The following is a 24,027-nucleotide window of genomic DNA, read 5'->3' as shown; positions in this document are numbered from 1 at the left end:
TATGGGAACTGAAGCAGGAGCTCAGCCCGAGCCGAGCAGAGAGAGTTTAGGGGGGGCGGCAGCGCTGCTGGTGACGCAGGAAAAACACCCAACAGCAGACAAAAAACCAAGGAGCTAATCACTGAGTGTGAGCAGAGAGCGAGATATATGTACCCGACACAGCCGAGCGTTTACCAGCGCGTTACTGATCAAGCCTGCAGTCGAAAGGAAGACGGTCCAATGTGATTTTAGTGGTGAGTGGTGAGGCTCAGTCTGTCTGTGTTTGTAGCTTGGAAGCTACCATTAGCTCGGAGGCTACAGCTAAATGAGCTTTCGTTATCAGTCAATGCAGACTGCTTAGCTAAGCTAGCTGCTGAATTCCTGTCATTGTAGAGTTCAGACTCACCATTTGTCATCACATACATTGCCAACCTTTTGTCGTTTAACTCCTCCAAACCAGTTTACCTACTCTAGTGGACTGGTTCACTGGTAGCTAGCTAGCTAACTACACGCAAAACAACTTAAACAGCGTTATTATTCGTACAAAGAGGGTAGCGAGCTAACAATATAGTTAGCTGGCTGGTTAGCTAGCTTGGGTTTTGTGATAGCCGAAAACCCAAACAAGCGGTCTGACTGAGGCCTTTTTTTGACAGGACTTGTGTTAGCTAGATGGTTGATTGTCCCCCTTTCTCCACTTTCTTATACATGTAGCTAAATGCATGATAATGAATAATATAGCTTGTTTGGAAATAATATCAGCTTCTCTGTCAGGCTTCATCCAGCTCTTCTCTTCTAACGAAGTCAGCAGGTTAGCCTGCTAACTGTGGGTAACCCAGCTGGCTGTTAAGTGTCTCTTTAAAAGCCACTATAGCTGTTAGCTCTGTTGGCCGTTTGCAGTTAAGCAGAATTCTGCCCCCAGAGTGTACCATAAATATCGGCTATATAAATGAAGAAACACCAATTCAGTCAAACGAATGTCTAAGTAAGCACAGAGAACAGTTAACCTAGGTAACGTTGGTTAACAGCCAGACTCACAGCTGGGTTTGGCTCTGGCTAGCAGGCCGTATAGCCTTAGGCCCGAACATTTCTTGCTTGTTGTCGTTAGCTGCCTTCAAAATGATTTAAGTCGAATACCTAACTAACAGGAAAACTGGATTGCCATCATGTTCATGTTTAGCTGAAAGAACAATTATTTGTATTTACATAGTTGACTAGTTTGGTAGATTAGGCTACCTAACGTTAGCTAGCGAAGCAGGGACTGAAGAATTTGATATGCTTGCCGCTAAGTCAGCTATTTGTAATAGTATTAATACCCATCAAATAACGTAACGCTTGGCAGGTATGTTAATTTATAATCTTGTTTTGTATATGCGTCGCTTATAAGGGACTTGTTTTTCAGAATCACCTAGTTAACTTAGTGGCTTTGTTTATTCCTTGCTGGCTAGCTAACCTAGCTAACTTTGAGCTGACAGCAGTCGAGCCACTCACTGCCTAGCGTTAGCTCACACAGGTAATGTCAGAACGGGTGTTCAGTGTGTTTTGCTATCCGCGCACAATTCGTCGAGTTTGTTTTAATAAACCACGAAAACGTGAGGTTTGGTTGATTGGCATGACAATGTAAATTCGTGCAGCTAAGTGGACGTATGTGCATTGTTTCGATAAATTGCACGGGCTTATATTATCATTCTACAGTGCAGTGGCTGCATGATTAACCAAATAGCTATTTATTGTCCGTTGTACTATTTAATCGTTTTATAGCTGTTGGCTAACTATTTGTGTGTCAACTGGAAGCATGCTGACCAACTTGGCGGATCTGTGTGTTGTGCCATGTAGGCACGTATGTTAAAATGGATCTGATGAAAGCAGTTAATACATGCTTATGCAAGATTTACTCCTGTAGGACATTCACAGCTTATCTTCCTTTTCACCCAGTCACTTTGAGCCCTGCTCAGCATCAATATCAAGATGTTGCAAGGTATGTGTGTGTCAGCCTCTGTGGAAAACCAGGAATTTAATGAAGTGGAGCCTATTTCAGTATCCATACTGCACAGGCCAGTATAGTGAAGTTGAACAAGTTGCATCTTTATATGCTAAACGTAACACTTCCTTTAACAAATAGCTGGGATCAAACCCAAGTCATCAGTGAGCAATCAGACATTTTCACTTAGTATGGTGAAAATATAACATTTTTGGAAGAGAACAAGAATGGCTTCACCATCAGTGGAAGTGACTTGCTCTTAAAACGTTTCTTGTAGTTTGCATGCTTTGCAAGAAATTCACACAGTTAGTAATTTCAGCAATCATGATGCAACTCATAACATTACTACTATCGACCTTATTTATTCATTACAGCTAGTTAAAGCACATACTTCAAATGAATCAACTTCTGAAGCATTTGTTGCACTTTTGAAATGTGTAATCAGGGATTGATTGTTTTTGTTTGGTGTGAGTTTGCAGTCCAACTCTTATACATAATTAGAGGTACAGCAACGTACAATATTGTATATATTCTGCATTTAGAATGTATGTCCCCTTTTGTTGCCCATGTAGTTTTAGTTTTTTGCTTCATCTGTCTTTTGGGGAATATTTACCATGGATACCATGGAATGACATGTGGAATACGTTAAAAAAACTTGATGAAACCGAGCTGTGATAAAGTACCTGTATCAAATTACATTATGATAATTCCAATCCTTAGAAGCCAGTTAAGCCTATTTTGAAATATAAGATATAAAGTCTTTGTAACATTAGTCGACTCATGTGAAAAGCATTCACAGTTTTAGGGAACGGCCTTATGTTTTGTTGTCTTTAAAAGTTTGGTGATCTTTGCATAGTTTTCTACACTGTGAGTAATTTAGAGTTTTTTAAGCAGTGAAGTATTGACTTTTTGTTGGTAGTGTCTCTGCTGTAAATATGATATTATGTTCAACTTATAAAACACAATGGAATGTCTGTTATCTGTGATTTAGCCGTTTAGTATGTGGAGTGCATAAGTTTCAAGTTTATGGCCACCAAATCTGGTACTGACTGCTGCTTGGTTGGCTACTACGTTCTGTAATCTGACCTCTGCCCTTGTTTCCTTCTTTTTTCTTTAAACAGAAACGTGTTTCAAAATGTGTTGCATTGATGCCACATGTTCTAATGTCTTTAAACATGTTGGCTTGTTATAATTGTCTGTAACAGTTTATTACACCCTTCATAGATTTAATGTATTAATATTTTTATGCCCAATTTAAGATGAATGCCGCACTGAGACACATTTGTAATGGAAATCTAGTCATGTATCCTTTTGACACTGACTTGAAATTATGCAAATCACTACTGTCAATTATTTTTTTTTTTTAAACTTGTGCAGTTAATAGGCTCCAGATTAAATTCTCACCTTTCTCTTGACGCTGCACTTAATAAATATATACTAATCTAGAAACAAATAAGAAATGAATAATATACTGTAATTGTCAGTGTCTCTTAGTGTTTCTTATCTGAAGAATAGGAAAGCATTAAAATGCTGGAAGTGGAAACGCATGGCAGACTCTCCATACAAACTAAACATATGACTCAAGCATTCCTGTAAGTTTGACCTCCCGTGGCAGATAAGAATAAGAGATGAGAATCTAACCTGTTAATTTCACAAAGTGACTAATCATTTTAGGCTGAAATGACTGTTCTTTTTATTAGTGGCCAATGAACGTGAAATGCTACGTCGTCTAGCCTGTACGCTTGGTGCCTGCATTTCCCTGTAACCATTAGGGAAGTTTAACTCATTTGAGGTCACACACTTTCAGAGCTCATACTTAAAGCCACAACTATCTTGTTCTACCAGATTGAGAGGCATTTTTGCAGAGGGAATGTTCAGACAAGGCACAAAAGACAGCTGTTGTGGGATTTCTTTTTGTGGCGTTGCACGGTCAGTCACTATGAGTTGCTTCATTTGAATGCTTCATTCAGTTCCTGACAGTCTGCTGTACTCAGCATGTCTAAATATATCCACAAACTTTAATGCATCTTATTTCATTTTCTCATCTTTCTCAAAGCTTGTAAGCTGTTAAGATGATAGTGTTGTTCTGTCGGTCTTATCTGTATATGTTTGTAGTCTAGAAGCTGTAGACTCATTGGTCCTTTTGTGCTGCTGAGCCTGGATACTTATGTTTCAGCTTATGTGTCATGTTACCGCTGTATGTTTACTGGCTAATCGGTGATATGTGTACATGTTATCACACAGTTTTGTCCTGCTCTCAAGATAACCCACCTTTATGTTAATTAGTAGAGCGTGAAGAGGTACATGTCTAAACCAGACATGAAAACAAACATTGGTAATTCATGGTATCTTCTACAGTACATATGTACTGATTGATTTGAATCCTTGTGTTTCAGGTTATGCAATGGTCTCTGCAGCACGTCCAGTTCTCCAGGTGGTGCTTTCACTTTCAGATGTGTGCCGGTTCTCCATCAGTCCAGAGGAGGCAGTGATTTTCTCCTGCACGCCAGCAACATAAGCAGACAAGATTGCAAAGATCTGCCCTGTGTCGAGTATGACTGCCACGACGCGTGGCTCCCCCGTAGGGGGGAATGACAGCCAGGACCAGGGCCAAGCTCCGGACGGTCAGTCCCAGCCTCCACTGCCCCAAAACCAGGTCAGTGGCCCACTTTGTGTCACTCTACTCCATGTGTTCCACTAGAGTGCATTTCTCATAGTGACTAAAGCCTGTCCCCATTTTAGCCTATTTCTAAGGCTTGTTTTCCTTTTACAGCACAAAAAAAATATAAAAATGGCTTAGGGAAGATATAGTGAGTGATTTGCTTATTTTGAAGGGCTTAATGAAAAACAAAATTTTCCTCACTTATTTTTTTTGATGAGAGTTTGATGTTTGATGTATTATGCAAACATTTGATAAAGTTTCAAAGCATATCGTTCGCTTCCCAGTCCATACAGTCCATATGTGGAAACTAAGCTGCAAAAACAGCTTAACTTAGTGTGTTTGTAATATCACACAAACCATTACATTTACATACGCCCACTTATTTAGCCTACAGCAGTTTAGCCTTGCCCATGGTCATGTAAATATGAATTACTGTTAGACGGACTGTTATTGGACCTCATAGGGGAAAAAATGTTGATAATGTGGGCTGTGGGCCTAGTTTTTCCCTAGCATTGAAGAGTAGTTTATATTATTGAAAGGTAATTCCACCAATTTTCAATTTCTGCATGGGGAACATGTTAAGAATGGTAAAATTGTGGTATGTGGTGTGTATTTTATTTATTTATATATATATATATATATATATATATATATATATATGTATGTGTGTGTGTGTAAAAATTATATTGTTTGGGTACTAGTTTACCTTACAACATCCTTCATGTATCTCTCAACCATGAATGAATATATTTTAAAAATATGTTTTAGGCCAAAACCATAAGACAAAACTATTGTAAACAATATCTCGGGCACCAGGCAGCGTGTTCGTAACCATTTCATGTAATGACTTTCTGCATGCTCCCTATTAATAGGATTAAACGCTTCAGATGTATGGTTCCTGTTGTCAGCACTGAGAACAATTCTGGTCTCTTAATTTTGTCTAGAGTGGAGCATTTCACATCAAAGGACTTGTAATCAGACTGTTTACATCTTGGTCCATTTAATTTGTGATTTATTAAAAACGTCACGGAAATCAAACTTTTTTTTCTTCTTCTTTTTTAAAATGTATGTTCTGACCAGTATTATTTTCTGTAGTGTATTTTATATTAATTGAGTCAAGAATTATGCTGCAGGCTTATTGTTTGATTTTGCACAGTTAGGAATTATTAATGTACTTGAATATGAAGCAAGCACTCAGTGAAGGCAAAGAGAGCATGATCGTGACAGATGCGGGGCTGCCACAAAGATCCCAGTACCAGCTTCAGATGCTCGCAGCATTGGACTGGAGTCAGTATGCGAGGGGTTGCTAACTGTGTGTCCGTTGTCGTTCTTCAGTAACTACAGAACTCAGACATGCCAGTGTAATGACATGAGAGGGGCACTTTGATTAGCTATGTTGCGGAAGGGAACTGCTATGGGCTCCTGGGATGTAAAGTGCAGCTGCCAGTGCTCACACCTAGTGCATGCTGAAAGGGACAGATCAATGAATGAAAAGCGCACCAGTTGGTGTGAGATGTGTAGAGCCCAGACGTGAGAAGCAAACTGCATATGTAGGTCAGCCAAGCAGAAGGATCCTTTTTTTTTTCCCAGCACACCCCCACATTTCCGAAGTTCTGCAGCTTCCATTCAACTCTGATCCACACATTCAACCCTTACCATGTCACAGGAAGCCATACAGGAGCATCTTTTTTCTCACTCTCTGGGTCTCTGTGCTGTTATAGCCTTGGGATTAGTAATTGAGCATACGCATGTACAGATAATATGCCAGTAACAGACAGCAATTTAAAGGTCCTGTGTTCTACATTTTGCATTACGTTATTTTTTTCTGTGATTCCTGTTTATGATATTTGTTTGCGTCTAGGAAACCAAATCAGTATTAATGTAATTTACATGAATATTTTTCAACCTCTCTATCCCTTTAAATTTTACAGGCTATTTTTGTTACTGTGCTTTTAAAGGGGAATGCCACTGATTTAATAAATTTCAGCATAATTACATCATTAAGATTTAAATAGTCATTCAGAGTGGTTTGAGTGATGTGAAATGAGCTGTTCTTGAAACTTACCAAGTCAGATTTGTTCACAGTGGTGGTGTTGGGAACCAGATGTCTGACGTGTTCAGTGCCCTCGCTTAGTTATAACATGAAATGGTTAAAAATGTTACCTGGTGTTTGAGACAATGTATTACTATAGTTTTGAAAAAAGGTTTTGCTGTAATATATATTTTCACAACACGGTCATGGTGAAGAGACAGCATTGCTCTTATCATTCTTAGCATTACAAATACATGAATAAAAATTCAGCAGCCTTTAAGACTGATATATGTAAATGATCTCTGTTCTAGCTGACTGTCCTGTATCGTGCTTCATTTAAAAAGCAGCCCGAGCTGAAACATTGCTTATAACTTAAGCATGAATGTGGCGAGGTAAACTGCAGTAAGCCAAGTCTTGTGGTTTTCATGACATCACAAAAACAATTACAAAAAAAATTGATTCAAATTGGCCTTTTTTGCAGCTTCATTTTCATATATGGACTGCCTGGACATGGGTGTGAATGGTACATTTGTAAACATTACAGCGTTTACACACTGCGCCTTTAATCTTTGATTTCGAAAAAGGTTTAGAAATTTAGAAAGTTAAACCCAAATTTTTTGTATGGTATGGATTTGTTTTAACATGGTCCGTTTGTTGTGAAAATGTTATGTCCTCTCTGCAGTTTGTTCGCTAGTGTCATTATTTTGCGTGTATGCACCCACAAATGTCTACCTCCTGTCAAATTTTGAAGTATCCATATAAAATTATCTTTGTCATAAAGCATGACAAAGTTGCACTGGTGACATGTTCAGCTGTTAACAAAGATGTTTGTTTATAAATGCTTTTTAAGACTCAGGTTTTTATTGCCATACGCATGGATGAGCAGGATTAAGCTTTTGCCTTAGCATTTAAATGACAGCTTGAGCCTCTTCTTAGGTATTTAAAAAAAACTGTTAAACGAACATTAAATTAACTAATCCAGAGTACACCACTAAGGTCACTTGTGTTTTTTTTCTATTTATGCTTAATTTTTCCAATGTCATGAAAATCATTGCATTTACTTATGGCCACCTAGTCAAACTGCAGTATTTTATTTCTGCCCGTTAACATTTAGTGATTCAGCCTGGACTGCTATTTGATTGAGGCGCAGCAGGCAGGCAATCAGAGGTCATTTGCGTTTATCAGTTTTAAAGGGACAGTAACAAAAACAGTGTGTTTAATTCTAAGTGTAAAAGAGGTAAAAATGGTTATGTAAAACAAATTATGACTGTTTTTGATGCAAAAACACCACGTTGTCAGTTTATAGTGTCTGATTCCCTGAAATGTGTGTCCCAGACATCCTCTCCCACCTCGTCCAATGAGAACTCTCCCGTGAGCCCTCCAGATGAACAGGGACAGGGAGACTGCCCACCCCAGCTGGAGGAGGAGGAGCCTGCTTTCCCCCATGCAGACCTGGCCAAGCTGGATGACATGATTAACAGGTACATTTATTAAACATTTGATTCCATTTAGTTTGTCTTTATGCATTCATAGTGGGTAGATGTGTTAATGTATAGCAGTACATTTGCTTACAGTGGTGTTTTTGTGTCTCCAGACCCCGCTGGGTTGTTCCAGTTTTGCCAAAGGGTGAATTAGAAGTTCTTCTAGAAGCTGCTATAGATCTTTCTAAAAAAGGTAAAACAAAGAGTCCTAAATTATTTGAAGTATATACTGTACTGTACTGCTAAGAAAGTTTTGGGCAACAGAATTAGATACTGAATGGTAACTACAAGTATTTTTGGGCTGCAGAGAGGAGAGAAAAGGGTAAATGAACACATTGACAAGAAAAACACTAGTTATTGGATGAATGTTATTTGTATTTTATTCTATTATTAGTTTTTGAGTAAATGCTTACTGTTCAGATAAATAGCTTTTTAAATCTAATTTTCTAATGTACCCATTACTTTTGCTCAGCACTGAATTTTATTTGTCTATCTATTTATTTTATTTATTTATTTATTTATGTATTTATTTATGTATTTATTAATTTATTTATTGTGTCTAAAGAGTCTTCTTTATCTGTCAGGGCTGACTAGGCTTATTAAGCTTATATGAGTGCTTTTGGCAGCCTTAATAATAGTTTCGCTTTAGCTTTTAGACACATGCCTTACAGTGTCTGCAAATGTCAGCCTTTAATAGATTTTTCTTTACATTCTGTCCCAAGGACTTGATGTCAAGTGTGAAGCCTGCCAGAGATTTTTCCGTGATGGCCTGACAATATCCTTCACGAAAATATTGACGGACGAGGCTGTTAGTGGATGGAAGTTTGAGATCCACGTGAGTTCCACGATCTGAATTTAGTCATTATTTAGTCAGTATATCGTCTAACTAGTGTGGACAATTCTGTTTTGATGCCTGGCAGATGATACATTGCCTCGCGATCGTTTGATGAATTGAGTTTTTCATTAGGCAGCTGAGCTGTGGAATCAATGTTATTTTCAGTGCTAGGCTTGTTTGCCTGTTTCATTAAACCACCCCAGCACTGATCAAAGGCCCCCTTTCAGTAAAGCCGGGGACGATGTGCCAACAGTGGGAGACAGCTCTGACTCACCCCCCTCTTAAGAGGCGGCAGCTCTTTTTAGCTCCACACAATTGTCCAAATTAAGATAAGCATTTCTCACGGTAGTGCCAATCTTCGCCATTTGAGGAGTCATTACATCTACCCTTACATTCCACAGATGTCATTATGTTACTGACCTATCTATGCCCAATTTGTTTTTTGTCCCCATAGAGGTGCATAATCAACAACACCCATCGTCTGATAGAGTTGTGTGTGACCAAGCTCTCTCAGGACTGGTTCCCTCTTCTTGAGCTCTTGGCAATGGCCACCAACCCTCATTGCAAATTTCACATATACAATGGTACCCGGCCCTCAGAGACGGTGCCTGCTGGGGTGCAGCTGGCTGAAGACGAGCTTTATGCCCGCCCACCTGACCCTCGCTCTCCCAAGGTAAGAGACTGTATTTTGCTTAAAGGGGAATTCCATCGTTTTCTTAATCACTGCATAATTAAACGCTTAAGATATAAGCAAAAGTTATTTGGAGTGTTTTGAGATGAAATGTGTCATTCTAGAGTAAGAACTGTTTATCTTGGTGATGATAGGAACTAGATGCCTGAAGAGCTTTTAATGTCTCTAAAATCTCCCTTACTCTCCCTGCAACCTCCTGTTGGAGAGGTACATGTAGGGCTGTTAAATGCAATAGGTCCACTGGTCATTTTGGAAAGTAAATAAAATGACTGTATTGACTATGACTATATAGTTGTAGACATCACAACCCATGGTTCCTGTCATCACTATTGTAAAGAAATCAGAGGCACCAAGTTTCTCTACAGTGCACCATTTTACATCAAACTACCTCTGAATGACTTTAGACTTTGTCTACATCTCAAACAATGAATTATACAGAAATTGTGAAAAATCTGTAGAGTTTAATTTAAGGATTATAAGGATTTAAGGATAATAGTTTTATAGGTTTTGTTAGTGTTTTGTTTTCTTTGTTTTTTTATTTCGTTAATGCAAGGTTGTTGATGTTCCAAGGCTGCTGTGCATTTATTTATTTATTTGTTTGTTTGTTTGTTTTTCCCTGCAGGGCTGGTTGGTGGATTTAATAAACAAATTTGGCACATTAAACGGGTTTCAAATTCTGCACGATCGGTTCATGAGTGGTCAAGCTCTGAATGTTCAGATCATTGCTGCACTCATCAAGTAACGACACTTAAGAAACTTGTTGAAGAAACCGCTATTCATATCTAAAATATCTGAATTCTCTTGGCTAAACATTGATTTATTTATTCGTTTATTGTGTCTTTTTTTCCTTTTCAGGCCTTTTGGGCAGTGCTATGAGTTTCTCACTTTGCACACGGTGAAGAAGTACTTCCTTCCCATTATTGAAATGGTTCCCCAGTTTCTAGAAAACCTCACTGATGAAGAGTTGAAAAAGGAAGCCAAGAATGAAGCCAAAAATGATGCTTTGTCTATGATAATCAAATCATTGAAGAATCTGGCTTCACGAGTACCTGGACAAGAGGAAACAGTGAAGAACATGGAGATTTTTAGGTTAAAAATGATTCTTAGGTGAGAAATTTAGAAATTTAATTGGACAAATTCTGAATCTAGAAGGTTTCATAATGTAAATGCAAGATTTTAACTGTTTTTCTTATTAACCACAGGTTATTGCAAATTTCTTCTTTTAATGGCAAAATGAATGCACTAAATGAAGTAAATAAGGTGATCTCTAGTGTCTCGTACTACACGCATCGCCACGGTAACCCTGAGGAGGCAGAGTGGCTCACTGCAGAGCGCATGGCAGTAAGTTGTGCTTGTTGAATGTTTACAGACTTTGAAAAACGAGTGAAAATACTGAAAGTGTTAACCATATTTGTTTGTTTGCTTTGAATTTTTTTGTGGTTGGGAATTTAATAGCCTTAACAGACACACTTAATGTTGAATATGTCTGGTCTGCAAGCTGAACTTGAGTCTTTATCTTCCAGGAGTGGATTCAACAGAATAACATTTTGTCCATTGTACTGCGGGACAGCCTACATCAGCCACAGTATGTGGAGAAACTAGAGAAGATCCTACGATTTGTCATCAAGGAGAAGGCCCTTACACTGCAGGACCTGGACAACATTTGGGCTGCCCAGGTAGAGAAGGACAGGGCACTGCTGTTCAGTCAAATGTTGCATGATTTGCTGTCATTAATTGTGTTAACTAAAGAATGACCACATGATATTAAACTGAGGAATTCATTGCATAAAGAGCAAATACTTTCTGTGTAGCTTAAGGAGTAAGTATTGTACTATGACTAATAAGTAAGTCTACATTATTGCTCTTTGGCATTTTAAGTTCAGCTTAGTTGTCAATTTGTTTAAGGGATAATGAAGATTTTTTTTTTCCTTAGGCTGGGAAGCATGAGGCCATTGTGAAGAATGTTCACGATCTCCTTGCGAAGCTGGCATGGGACTTCTCACCTGAACAGCTGGACCATCTTTTTGACTGTTTTAAGGTTTGTTTTTTGAAACCATGCATTATTTACTCTTAAATTTAGTCATTTAACAGATATACTTACAAAAATGTGCTAAGGTGCATGTAATCTAAAAGGATTCACAACCAGAAAGTCAAGAGTCTTATCTAGCTTGGTTGAGTGTGAGTAGCCTGTTTTAAATCATATTGTGTGGTACTTTTGAATGTTTTTTAGAAAGTAATTGTGCATATATAGGTATTGGCAGGCATCTGCTTAAAAATATCAGTAAGGGACAAATTTAGATTTGGCAGATATTCAGACCATTACTTCATATATTTATTGATCTCTGAAAGAGTAGACTATTTGGTGCTGGACTGCATTTTATTCATTTCACTGCATTTGTGGTCCTCAGAAAATAAATTCTAATTCAGGTACATGTAGTCTCAGTTTCTACATCTCATCAATAGTTCTGTAATGTCATTGGCACACACGTATATGAAAAATGGCCCAGAGCCCCCATATTTATGCTGCCCTAATTATAGATTAATTATGAAAGATGAAAGAACTGCGTTAATAGTACTCTAGTAAATGCAGTATGTTATTTACTAGACTATAATAATATCTCTGCAATATATTATTGTAGTTCTGATTTCATGGCTTTACAGGAAAGTTGGACTAATGCGAGTAAAAAGCAGCGGGAGAAATTGTTGGAACTGATTAGAAGGCTTGCAGAGGATGACAAGGATGGTGTGATGGCTCACAAAGTGCTCAATCTGCTGTGGAACTTGGCCCATAGTGATGATGTACCTGTGGACATCATGGACCAAGCCCTCAGTGCTCATATCAAGATCCTGGACTACAGTTGCTCCCAGGTACAAGTTACTGCTCTCATCAGACGTTCTCGTGACTTGAATCTTTGTAAAGCTGCTTTTTGGCAATGTACATTGTGAAAAGTGTTATGTAATTATTGGGGTTGAACATCTTTAAGTGTAAATTTTGTATTTTTGTTTTCAGGACAGGGATACCCAGAAGATCCAGTGGATAGATCGCTTTATTGAAGAGTTGCGATCCAATGATAAGTGGGTAATTCCTGCACTGAAACAAATTCGAGAGATCTGCAGTCTGTTTGGAGAGGCTCCTCAAAATCTCAGGTAAAGAGCCTGTTCTATTCTTTGTCATTAGCTATGGCCACTGATGTAACAAGCCATCAACCCTTGTTAACATTTTAGTAAAAACTAGTGAATATTCAGGGAACTAAGTAATTTTAATTTGTTTTTTTTTTATTGCTGAATAGACAGCCATAGTTTGTATGCAATTTTAAATGCCCAAATACAAGAATAATCTGAATATAACCCATGCAATGGTCAGACAACATATTTAAAAATATTTAAAATAAGTAAATGCAGTAAGTATATCGTAAGAGTAATATAGCAAATACATCGTGCACATGCTATTGTTTTTCAGAAAGAAAATACCTATTAACTTAAAGAGCTTAGAAGGGTAAGTGTAAAGCTAATTTGGGATATAACATTTAATTATAAACTTTGCTGGAATATGTGCCTTCTCTGTAAATCTTTGGGCCTGTTTTTCAGACTCAGAATAAGGCTAACTGCAGACTAAAATGAACTTTCAAATGAGAATCCTCTTAGCTGTTAAATAATGATAAATTAAAGTGTGTCTGAAAAACTGGCCCCATAAATTGCAACAGCTTTTAAAAATCAGCTTCAGCATACCTCTGTTGGTCTCTTCTTTCCCAGCCTAATTTAATTACCTTACCAATCTCTGGTCATGTAAGAAAGAATTTGGGTTCAGTCTATGGCAAAGACACATTTATGTGCTGCATTTGCTCATTTGTCAAGTGCTGGTTTCTATCCAAATCTCACTACATAACAGATTCCTGATTTAATACTGCCTTTTGAAATGGCAAATTGTGCCCAGGAAGCAGCTGACTGTCCTGATGTTTCTTCAGGACTCGTGTTGTTTCGTGTGTTTGTTTTATTTTATGTCTCCTTTGATTTTAGTCAAACGCAGCGGAGTCCACATGTTTTTTATCGGCATGACCTTATCAACCAACTGCAGCACAATCATGCCCTGGTCACTCTGGTGGCTGAAAACCTGTCTGCGTACATGGAGAACATGAGACAATTCTCCAAAGGTTGGTTATTTTAAGATGACACAGTTTTGAAAAGTATGAGTTGAGTTTGTGTTTGGTTGTTTGTTTAATTACAGACTTCATCACTAAATACTTTTGAAGTTGCTCGTGTGTGTAGTTTTTGTCGTATGTCATGGTTAATGTGCTGCTGTGTGGATTTAGCAGAGCACACAGATTTCGACCCTCAGACAGTCAGGCCTGGAAGTCGATACAGTCATGTGCAGGAAGTCCAGGAGCGTCTGAACTTTTTGAGGTATGAGGATAAAGTGTTTTTCATTTTTTGTTAATGAATATAAATTTAAAAGCAAGCCTGCAACTGAAACATTGCTTTTGTAGCATTTGTCACAATATAAAAATTAGGTAATTCCATTTTAAGGGGGAACATTTTACTATTCTTTTTAATATCACAAGGTGCTGTGTAATATCAGAGGTTCTTAAACTATCAAATCCATGACTTTAGAGAGAGGACTTGGCTCCCAGGAATCACCGCAGTGACTATGTACTCTCCACTCAGTTGCTTAGTAGCTTCAGAGTCGCACACAGAACAGAAACAGTGTATCTACTCTCATCCACTAGGTTTCATTCTGAAGCTTAAAACAGTTTTTAACCAAATTCATGTTGGAAGTGGTGGAAGAGAGGATGTAGCTGCAGTATGAGAGGGAAATGCACAGGGGAGTCTAAGAAGGAAGCCTATGAACGCAAACTGAATTTATCTCGATATATTTCAGGTAACTTATCACAGTGTTAGCTCAGTTGTTACAGACAGCCTACCTCAGCTTGGGCTTTCTCTTTCTGTCAAGTGTATATGGAAATGCTAAGTTCCGGTCTGGATTTGGTCCAACCTTTTAAACGTTTTTTGACCTTTTTTAGCTGTTTTGAACACATGCATAAGCTTCTCAGTAAAAATGATCCTCGCAGTTAGGGCTTGTTATTTCTTCCGTAGTCTCAGCGGTGTGTGATAAAGACTGTCTTTTCTTCCTTGCACACATTGGCATATTGACTAACTTGGAATAAAAACGTATTAATTCCACAGAAAGTGGATCCTTACTGAAAATTGCAATGCTGCTGACTTGCGGTAGATGATGGCCATGTGTGTTCTAATGCTGATCTAGCCACGCCCCCACTAAATAACACACTGCTAAGGATGTAGATGTAGAAATCAAGCTTCATAGGTTCTGGATTAGCAATTCAATAGTTTGTGCATTGTCTACTGGCTAAAAAACATTCCTTAAAACTTACTTGTATCAGCTGTAAAGTTGACTTCTGGCATTTTTGATTTGGGTTGTGTCCACAGGTTCTTACTGAAGGATGGACAGCTGTGGCTCTGTGCTCCTCAGGCCAAGCAGATCTGGAAGTGCCTGGCAGAGAATGCTGTGTTCCTGTGTGATCGCGAAGCCTGCTTCAAATGGTACTCCAAACTCATGGGGGACGAGCCGGACCTTGACCCCGACATCAACAAGGACTTCTTTGAAAACAATGTTCTGCAGCTGGACCCCTCGCTGTTGACTGAAAACGGCATGAAGTGCTTTGAGCGGTTCTTTAAAGCAGTGAACTGCAGAGAGGGCAAGCTGGTGGCCAAGCGGCGGGTGTATATGATGGATGATCTGGAGTTGATTGGACTAGATTACTTGTGGAGGGTAGGTATTGCCAAGCTTACGGCATAGATGTGGTCTAAGTATCTGCATATAAACGCTGGCTATGGAGCGTTTACCTTTTGGTGTTGCAGATTATTTTGCTGCATTGGGGTGTGGGGGAGGGGCATCAGCAGATATTAGCATCAGGAGGATTTTTTTTTGTAGGAATGTACTTAGCAAGGGGTTTTCCCAGCCCACAGTGAGATTGAAAAGTTAAGTCATGTTAGGTTGTTTGACTATAGTACTGCCTCTGGAGTGTTTTGAGTGTTTCTGTTGATTATGGTGGTGACAGCAAAATTCTCGTGCTTTGGTTCATGAAATGCTGAAGGGTTTGGAATGATCATTCGTGTTGGTCTAAAACACATGAGGCTGAACATCAGCTGCTGCCAATACAGTCACAATAAATCTGCACTTTTGTTACCCTGGCAACTGAATGGTAGGCCTTATCCATAAAGCACAACATAGATTGTGTTTTGGGGGGGAAAAGGGCTGTGACCTAGTTAATGGTCTCTGTGTATTTTTATATTAGAGGGGAACTAATATGAAGCTTATAAAAACATTCTCTTCCTGGATTTGAATTGAGCGTGACGTGGTTGTACGTCTAAGCTAATTAGCTGTTTGTCTCAAAAGATTAGCATGTGTCTGTGACTTTGTGCTACCTTAAATTGTCATTTTCCTTTTCTAGCACTGGAGAATTATTAGGCTAGGTTTAATCACACAAAACATGGGCTAGTAGTTTTCAAACATTATAATGCGGAGGGTTACTTAAGTAATGGTAAGGATATTTTGTTTGGTGTGTGTGTGTTTTTTTTTGTTTGTTTTTTTTTTTGGGAAACAACATTTATTGCCTTATTTATCAATAACTGTGCATCCACAGTTGTGATTCTCAAAGACTCTTCTGCCTGTTACTAGTTATTCACAGAACATCCTATGGGAAAACCCTTAATTGGTGCTGCTGTTGTTTTTCTTAGGTTGTGATTCAGGGAAGTGATGACATCGCTAGCCGAGCAATTGATTTGCTCAAAGAAATTTACACAAACCTCGGACCAAAATTGCAAGCTAATCAGGTAAGACTTGTCTACAGTGATCAAGTGTTCATGTATGTTTGAGCGACTGCTCAAACAAAGCGATCAACTCTTGTCTAATGTGAATATATGCTCTTGACATGGGGAGAACATGCAAAGGTCTTGCTGTGAGGTAAAAGCACTGCCCAGTGCACCACCGTGCTGCCCCCTGTGTTTATTCATAACAGTACATATTTTGTTTTCTCATCACACGTCAGATTGTTGTGTCTTGGGCCTAAAGACTAGCTTGCCATACATTTTTCAAACAAGCTGCAGAAAAATATAAGGGTGATGTGGGGTGAACTGAAGTAATGTTTAGAGTAAGAGTCCTGACCTCTGTCTTATGGAAGTGCTGAGGCATAATCTAAAACAAACATCTAAAAAAATTCTGAACTGAAGTAGTTTTAAATAGAGGAATGGTACAAAACTGATTAATAGCTACAGAAAGTGGAGGTTGTGGTTATTGGCAATAACAGAAGTTCTACTAGTGCAAAGTTTTGCACACTTTTCCCCCCTTTTTTTCTCTTTTCCTCATTGATCTCGATTGTTTTAAATCTTTTTTTTTTTTTGTTATTTTGATTAAGATTTAATATGTAATCACATTCCAGAAGCTCCGAAGGGCTCCCAAATTCTTTCATAACTGTAGATTATGGTTTTTGTTTTAAATGCTAACAGCTCACTTTGTTTGCAGGTAGAGATCCATGAGGATTTTATTCAGTCTTGCTTTGACCGGCTCAAAGCCTCCTATGACACGCTGTGTGTGCTGGACGGGGATAAGGACAGCATTAACTGTGCCAGGCAGGAGGCCATTCGCATGGTTAGGGTTTTGACTGTGCTCAGGGAGTACATCACGGAGTGTGACAGTGACTACCATGAAGAGAGGACCATCCTTCCCATGTCCAGGTGCTTCACATATACTTTTGTTGTCCAAGACGTTTTGTATTCAATGACTGATTCATGATGTAAATGAATCATAGCCTTTTTTTAAACTCTTGTTTTCTTTCTTGCAGAGCGTTCAGAGGGAAGCACATCACCCTGATTGTGCGATTCCCTAACCAAGGTCGGCAAGTGGATGACCTGGACATCTGGTCCCACACCAATGATACGATTGGTTCTGTGCGGCGCTGTATTCTCAACCGGATAAAGGCAAACAGTGCACACACGAAGATCGAGCTCTTCATTGGCGGGGATATTGTAGATCCTGCCGATGATAGGAAGTTGATTGGGCAGCTAAATCTTAAAGACAAAACGGTAAAAATCTACCGTTCTTACTTTTCTTCCTTTCTTTATCATATGGTGTTGTAGTTTCTAGTTACACCGTGCTGTAAAATGCTGCACGGCTCTGAGATATCAGAAGGTTAATGGCATAGAGTAATGGCACTCTGTTTATTTTGTTTTGCTTCTGTGCTCTTTGTATTTTCTATCATTTCTTCCTCAGCTCATCACAGCCAAGCTCACCCAGGTCAGCGCCAATATGCCTTCAAGCCCAGACAGCTCATCAGACTCTTCCACAGGCTCCCCCGGGAACCATGGCAACCACTATAGTGATGGGCCAAACCCTGAAGTGGAGAGCTGTCTTCCTGGAGTGGTGAGGAACATAACATTCTGTTAATCAAAATCACACAGTATGTTTTCAGTACTCTTGCTCACTTTTCAATCTAGGATTTTGAAAATGGTTCTGCACAACATTTCTAGCTGTATCTGATAAAGTATCTGTCTGTGTTAAATCACTGAGACAACCATTTTAGAGCTTGAAGCGAGTCATTGCGAGTGTTCATTATTCCTTGCCATATTTCATGTTTTGCAGATAATGTCACTACACCTGCGCTACATCTCGTTCTTGTGGCAAGTAGCAGATCTGGGCTGTAATCTCAACATGCCTCTGCTACGTGATGGAGCTAGAGTCCTCATGAAGCTTATGCCTCCAGGTGTGCGACAAGTCTCTCATGCTCTTGACTGCTGTTAGTCTTGCAGGGCAGATATGATCTTGTAATGAGAACGTCTGGATACCCATTACTAATTTTTTGGCTAATTGAAAATGAAAGTGTAGACCCACAAATGATGACATTTTGCTAGCTAGGTTGTTTTTCTTTTGTTATTGATTACACCAAACATTAAATGTGCACAAACTAGAGGAATTTAGCGCAGGCTTTAGAAGGAGTGTACCCTTGCTAGCGGTGGATTTAAAAGTTTAACAACTTGTCCCCAGGCATGTATTCTTGTTGCGAGACCACGTTTGGCCCTGCTGAACTAGAGTGCTATTTGCATTTAGAATTGCGCCATTCATACTGTACTGTTGTTCATTTCCAGATAACACTACAGTGGAAAACCTGCGAGCCATCTGCCTGGATCATGCCAAACTCGGAGAAAACAGCCTTAGCCCCACCCTCGACTCCCGCTTCTTTGGCCCATCGCCTTCTCAAGTACTTTACTTGATAGAGGTTTGTCTGTTATACCTTTTATATATTTTATTTTTATGTAAGTGCCGAAGTACATAAATTGGATGTCCTGTTCATTTGTGTTGGGAAGAAAAAGTGAAAAGCAAAAGTCAGCGTTGAAATGCAAGTATGATTCTGTCTCTTGTCTCAGGTGGTCTATGCCTTGCTAATGCCTGCTAGTGGTACGCTGGGAGAGGATGCTAGTGACTTCCAGTACAACTTCTTGAAGAGCGGTGGCCTGCCGCTAGTCTTGAGCATGCTGACCCGAAATAATTTCCTTCCAAATGCTGACATGGAGACGCGACGGGGAGCCTATCTCAACGCTCTAAAAATAGCCAAGCTACTGCTGACAGCGGTGGGCTTTGGCCACGTGAAGGCTGTGGCTGAAGCCTGCCAGCCCACAGCTGAGGGTACCATCCCCGTGTCACCTGTAAGTTTCCAGTGTTTCAGTCATGCAGTTTCCTTTAGTTGTGGTGACATGAAGACTTGCAGCATAGCCAACATGTAATAAAAAGACTAGTTTTGTCGTTTCTTTTCAGTCAAGGAGCTGAATGTGTAGAGAAGCACTAGTGCTTCGTGTTTCCAGCTATAGTGCAGAGGAGCTGTCAGAGAGTCTGACCTTTGTCTATAGACTGCCTTAAGGACTCCTTATCCACCCCCCCACCCAGCACTTCCAGTCACATTTAGAGCATCCTGACTGCCCCTCTGTGGCTCAGTAAATGTCAAGGGTATATGTTGTCTTGAGAGGAAGTGTGCTTTGGTTACAGACCCAGAAGCACTTCTACTTCTTAAGCGTTCAGTTCGTAGTTCTTACAAGCATGGAAAGAGTCATTTCACTCTGAGAGACTGACTGCTGTGAAATAAAGAGTTCTTATTTTATGAATATTCAGGATATTATTGAGAATTCCTTATGGAACCACAGTGAGTCAAGGGTGTAGCCAGGATTCTTCCACTTTTTTCTCATTAAATTTTCCAGCAAATTAGTTTCTCATGGAAGAGGAGAAAGAACCATCTTTCAGTCGATTGTGTCTCTTCAAAATCCATTAATCTAATAGTGTGGTGTCTCTTTGTCTCTCTCTCTCACTCTCCATAGATAAACCAGGCCACTCATGACCAGGCCCTAGTGCTTCAGAGCGCCCTGCAGAACATCCCCAATCCCTCCGCTGAGTGCATGCTCCGCAACGTGGCCATTCGCCTGGCCCAGCAGATCTCTGATGAGGTATGAGCGAGAAGATCTGAATTAGGCCTGAAACATACTTCACACAAGGCTGCAAACGCAGACGCTCGAGCTACGCATACAGGGTTTTGCGTGTAGTTGCATTGAAAAATGTGTCACAACGCAATTCAGAACACAGTGCAAGCATGAGCAATCAGAGCGTTACAGCAAGGGCTGACCAAGCAGTCTCGCCCCACTAGTGTCCTTTCTCAACTGCCATAGCAGATGAGCAGTTGAGTATCACGCAAAGTTGGCTTACATAAACATAAAAATATCATACATTATTGCATTTCCATTTCAAGAGGTAAAGCAGCTCACTCTCCTGTACTGTCCACATTTAGCTGTTGAGGCTGCTGGAATAACTCGATCACTCTCCAGTTTGCCCTCTATCGCCCCCTTCAGTACTGAGTGTTTTTTAACTGCCACAGCAACATAATAACGCACGGTGAGTTTGTACAGAAGGACTGAGAGTTTGCAGTGCATTGAACGAGCGCTGTCATTTCCGTCCGCGTCCTTGCATGAAGTATGTTTTGGGCCTTAGGCTCTGTTAGAGAACAGGCAAACTTCAACACAATTGTCTGTCACTAATATGCTGGGAGGAAATGGTAATGAATGCTTGCTTCATTGTTTTAAATTGAATTTGCATCAGGACAAAAGATTTGTAAGTGATTATCTCTGAAGTAATGATATTCAGGCAAGGGGAAAATATGATTTGCCTTTGAGGGCTAAACAACCCCTTAGATCTTTTCTCTACTACGCTGAATTCTTCTACTAATTCCTTGCTAATAGAAATGCACTGATAAACTAAATAAAAGACAAGTATCTTTAAGCACATCTCTCTGCTATCAAAGTGTGACTTTAATGCCTGCTCTTATTAGTGTGAAAAGGAGGATATGACTTCTCTCTGCCCAACTGATGTCAGCTGCTGATTAAATTCTTTGTTATTAAATGGGGAAAGCATCAATCCAATGTTGGATTTGTAGTCAATAATTACCACTGATAAATAAATGTCCTGTGTTTTATCCAGAGTAGTGTACTTGCATAGTAACTAGTGCTGGGCACTTCCATTCTTTTCAGCTCAGTCAAAAGGAGCTTAGTGGTTAACACTCGATTAATACAGGGACAGTCAAGATTAGAGGTATGATTCCCTATCCAGACAGGAACACCAATGCAATACAAAGAAGAATCCTTGGGCAAGACTCTTAAAAAGATCCATCTACCATGTTAATTGCTCTGGATACTATATTTCTAATAATACTTTATATAATTGTCATGTCTTATTTACTAATGTCATGGCTTTGTAGCATTAATCAGTAATCGTCAGATGTGGATTTGCTTGTGTTCCTGGTTTCAACTGACTTTAGTTAGTTATAGCGTTCCTCATTGACTTATCTGCTTCTCAATGCCTTGATGAATGAGACTCTCTTGCTGTTTGGCATGTTTATAGCAAAAATTTGAGCAGTAAATGAAGTTTACTAAAGTGCCAGGGAAGGTGGTCCAGAAAGAGTAGTATATGTTAATCATGAGTGTGAGCAGGTACAAGGATCATGTTCTTTCTCTCAGGTTTCAGTTTGTTTTAACCATGTTTGGACAGCAGAGGGCATCTTAATACTTTGAATCGGATGCTAGGCAGGGGTCTTAATGTTCAGACTCTCAGGCTTCAGGGACCTTGAGGTAGAGAACACACAGTTATCCTTGTCTCCACCCAAACTGCTTTACTAGCCTGAAATAACAGGTGTCTGATTAGAGGCCATTCTCCCTTCACATTCCTGGAGGCTTTGTCTTCATCCTTGCATGCTCTGTGTCTTTTTCTGTATGTTATCCGCAACAACATAAAGCCCAAGCACAGCAATTTACAGTAAAAAAAATAGGAGTCATTCTTTTAGGTGGTTACATAGTGAATGTGGAAACAAATAATTACAAATGAAGTGTGTGTGTGTGTGTGTGTGTGTGTGTGTGTATACTAGAAATGGTATGTCACCTTTTTTGTATTAGCCTGATACCCATCAATACTAGTATGCCATCTCATATAAATACATTAGTGGTGTCCAGGTTAACATGATAAATGATTGACACCAAAGATATTTTTTATAGTTTGACTTTTCAAATCATCATGGTTCCACCCTAAAGCACAGCTGCTTACACATTGTTTGTTGCTGTGATTGAATCTTGTAGTTCTCCCATTTAAATACAACTTTTAAACAAATAAATTTGCATTGATTGCTTTCTTTGAAAAAACAAAAACACTAAAGAAGAACATTGAGTCTGAAGTATTATTTACAAGCAAACACTGCTGATGCCAGCAATATCAGTATTTCAGCAAATGTGCTGGACTGTGCTTGTGTGAGACCAATGAATAATTCAACAAGTAGTAAACTGACTAAAGCAATACAGTTCCCAGTGAAGCAAGACGAAACAATGAGGTATGCAGGATTGGAACATGCAGCCACTATTGCTGTCGCTGGATGTCAGTGATGAAAATTGGGAACTGTTTTCACTCTATTTTTATGTTCCTGCGTTCACATTATGAACATAATCTTACTGAACTACTGAAAGTGGAAAAATACATTCTGATACAGATTATTTTGTCCACTCAGATACAAAAAGCACTGCTTTTTAAATGGTAAAAGATAATGCTTTAGGGTCACATCTGGACAAACACAATTAGTGAACAATGTGATTAATCTTGATTAATTATTTTAGTCATTTGACAGCCATAATATACATACATGTATGCATGGTCAACTGATTAGTAAAAGGAAAAAAAAAAATGCAAGCAAAGCTTAACCAACCCTAAGCGTAAAATAAATTGAGAAACGATTGTGTTTCTTTTTTTTCTTCTGAGCAGCTAGTGTGTGCTTCTATTCATTATTGTCCACTTTTCAGGTAATAAGTGTGCCTGCTTCTATTTGTCATTGTAGTTTTATCAGGCTTGACTTTCCCATGTGGCCTTTATCTTTGTTGACCAACTACCACTCCCTTTCTTAGCTCTTCAAAAAGTCTTACTGATACTTACATCAGCCTTACTGATAACAAAATTAAAATGTTGAGTAACTTGACTTATCACATTTTTTGTTTCTGTCTATTTTCACTCAGAACTTTTTCCAGGCTTCGAAGTACATCCCAGACATCGGTGTCATCAGAGCTATCCAGAAGATTGTTTGGGCATCTGGTTGTGGCACTATTCAGCTTGTCTTTAGTTCCAACGAGGAGATCAGCAAGATCTATGAGAAGGTGCCAGATCTGTGTACTTGTCTGGTTTTAACAAAATTAAAAAAAATCATAACGCTGTTTAGTCCTCTGTTTAGTTGCTGAAAGTCTTGAAAAGGAAAAAAAAGGAAAGGAGCTTCTTATAGTCACATGGCAATGGTTCTGCTGTTTCCCTTCTGTAGAGGGAGAAAAAATGTGGGACAGCATGGCTGTTTGGTGTTCTTAATTCTGTTAAATGATGTGGATTTAAAATGCAGTATGTATTCAGGTGCTCTAAAGTTTTTATATTTCTGTGTTCTGTATGTTTTTTCTTAGACTAATGCAGGGAATGAGCCAGATGCAGAAGATGAACAGGTATGCTGCGAGGCCTTGGAGGTCATGACCCTATGCTTCGCCCTTATCCCCACTGCACTAGATGCACTTAGCAAAGAGAAGGCCTGGCAGACCTTCATCATTGACCTCCTACTGCACTGCCAGAGCAAGTGAGTAGCATGTTATTCATTTAGTAAGCTTTCAAAACTCAGTAGGTTTTCTTTGTTTGCTCAAGGTGATGACTTGTGTCATGGGGACTTTTTTATATTCTGCTTTCAGGTCTGTTCGTCAAATGGCACAAGAACAGTTCTTCCTCATGGCCACGAGGTGTTGCATGGGACACAGGC

The 24,027-nt window shown here is 39.3% G+C and overlaps 1 protein-coding gene across 12 annotated transcripts in view; it reads left to right on the top strand.

The window, feature by feature from the left end:
• Positions 1-24,027, top strand: part of usp9 (ubiquitin specific peptidase 9) — a 37,480-nt gene continuing 13,453 nt past the window's right edge. For 6 of the 12 annotated variants that reach the window (XM_036586231.1, XM_036585890.1, XM_036585821.1 and 3 more), the window contains exons 1-28: positions 1-233; positions 4,354-4,613; positions 7,987-8,132; positions 8,246-8,325; positions 8,855-8,967; positions 9,422-9,640; positions 10,281-10,396; positions 10,514-10,765; positions 10,861-10,999; positions 11,182-11,334; positions 11,592-11,696; positions 12,320-12,526; positions 12,669-12,805; positions 13,119-13,154; positions 13,676-13,809; positions 13,969-14,059; positions 15,101-15,443; positions 16,412-16,507; positions 17,196-17,407; positions 17,515-17,755; positions 17,943-18,092; positions 18,312-18,432; positions 18,815-18,945; positions 19,094-19,372; positions 20,036-20,161; positions 23,255-23,392; positions 23,684-23,850; positions 23,960-24,027. The exon at positions 23,960-24,027 is cut by the window's right edge and continues 41 nt beyond it. In XM_036586231.1, coding sequence (XP_036442124.1) covers positions 4,512-4,613; positions 7,987-8,132; positions 8,246-8,325; positions 8,855-8,967; positions 9,422-9,640; positions 10,281-10,396; positions 10,514-10,765; positions 10,861-10,999; positions 11,182-11,334; positions 11,592-11,696; positions 12,320-12,526; positions 12,669-12,805; positions 13,119-13,154; positions 13,676-13,809; positions 13,969-14,059; positions 15,101-15,443; positions 16,412-16,507; positions 17,196-17,407; positions 17,515-17,755; positions 17,943-18,092; positions 18,312-18,432; positions 18,815-18,945; positions 19,094-19,372; positions 20,036-20,161; positions 23,255-23,392; positions 23,684-23,850; positions 23,960-24,027 — 4,102 coding nt within the window. In that variant the 5' untranslated portion in view covers positions 1-233; positions 4,354-4,511. The remainder of the gene's footprint in view (positions 234-4,353; positions 4,614-7,986; positions 8,133-8,245; positions 8,326-8,854; positions 8,968-9,421; positions 9,641-10,280; positions 10,397-10,513; positions 10,766-10,860; positions 11,000-11,181; positions 11,335-11,591; positions 11,697-12,319; positions 12,527-12,668; positions 12,806-13,118; positions 13,155-13,675; positions 13,810-13,968; positions 14,060-15,100; positions 15,444-16,411; positions 16,508-17,195; positions 17,408-17,514; positions 17,756-17,942; positions 18,093-18,311; positions 18,433-18,814; positions 18,946-19,093; positions 19,373-20,035; positions 20,162-23,254; positions 23,393-23,683; positions 23,851-23,959) is intronic. The other 6 variants (XM_036586407.1, XM_036586322.1, XM_036586058.1 and 3 more) reach the window with 3 other exon arrangements.

This window comes from Colossoma macropomum, unplaced genomic scaffold (genome assembly GCF_904425465.1).
Source record: "Colossoma macropomum unplaced genomic scaffold, Colossoma_macropomum, whole genome shotgun sequence".
Taxonomy (NCBI): domain Eukaryota; kingdom Metazoa; phylum Chordata; class Actinopteri; order Characiformes; family Serrasalmidae; genus Colossoma; species Colossoma macropomum.
This window is presented reverse-complemented; position numbering and strand designations above follow the sequence as displayed.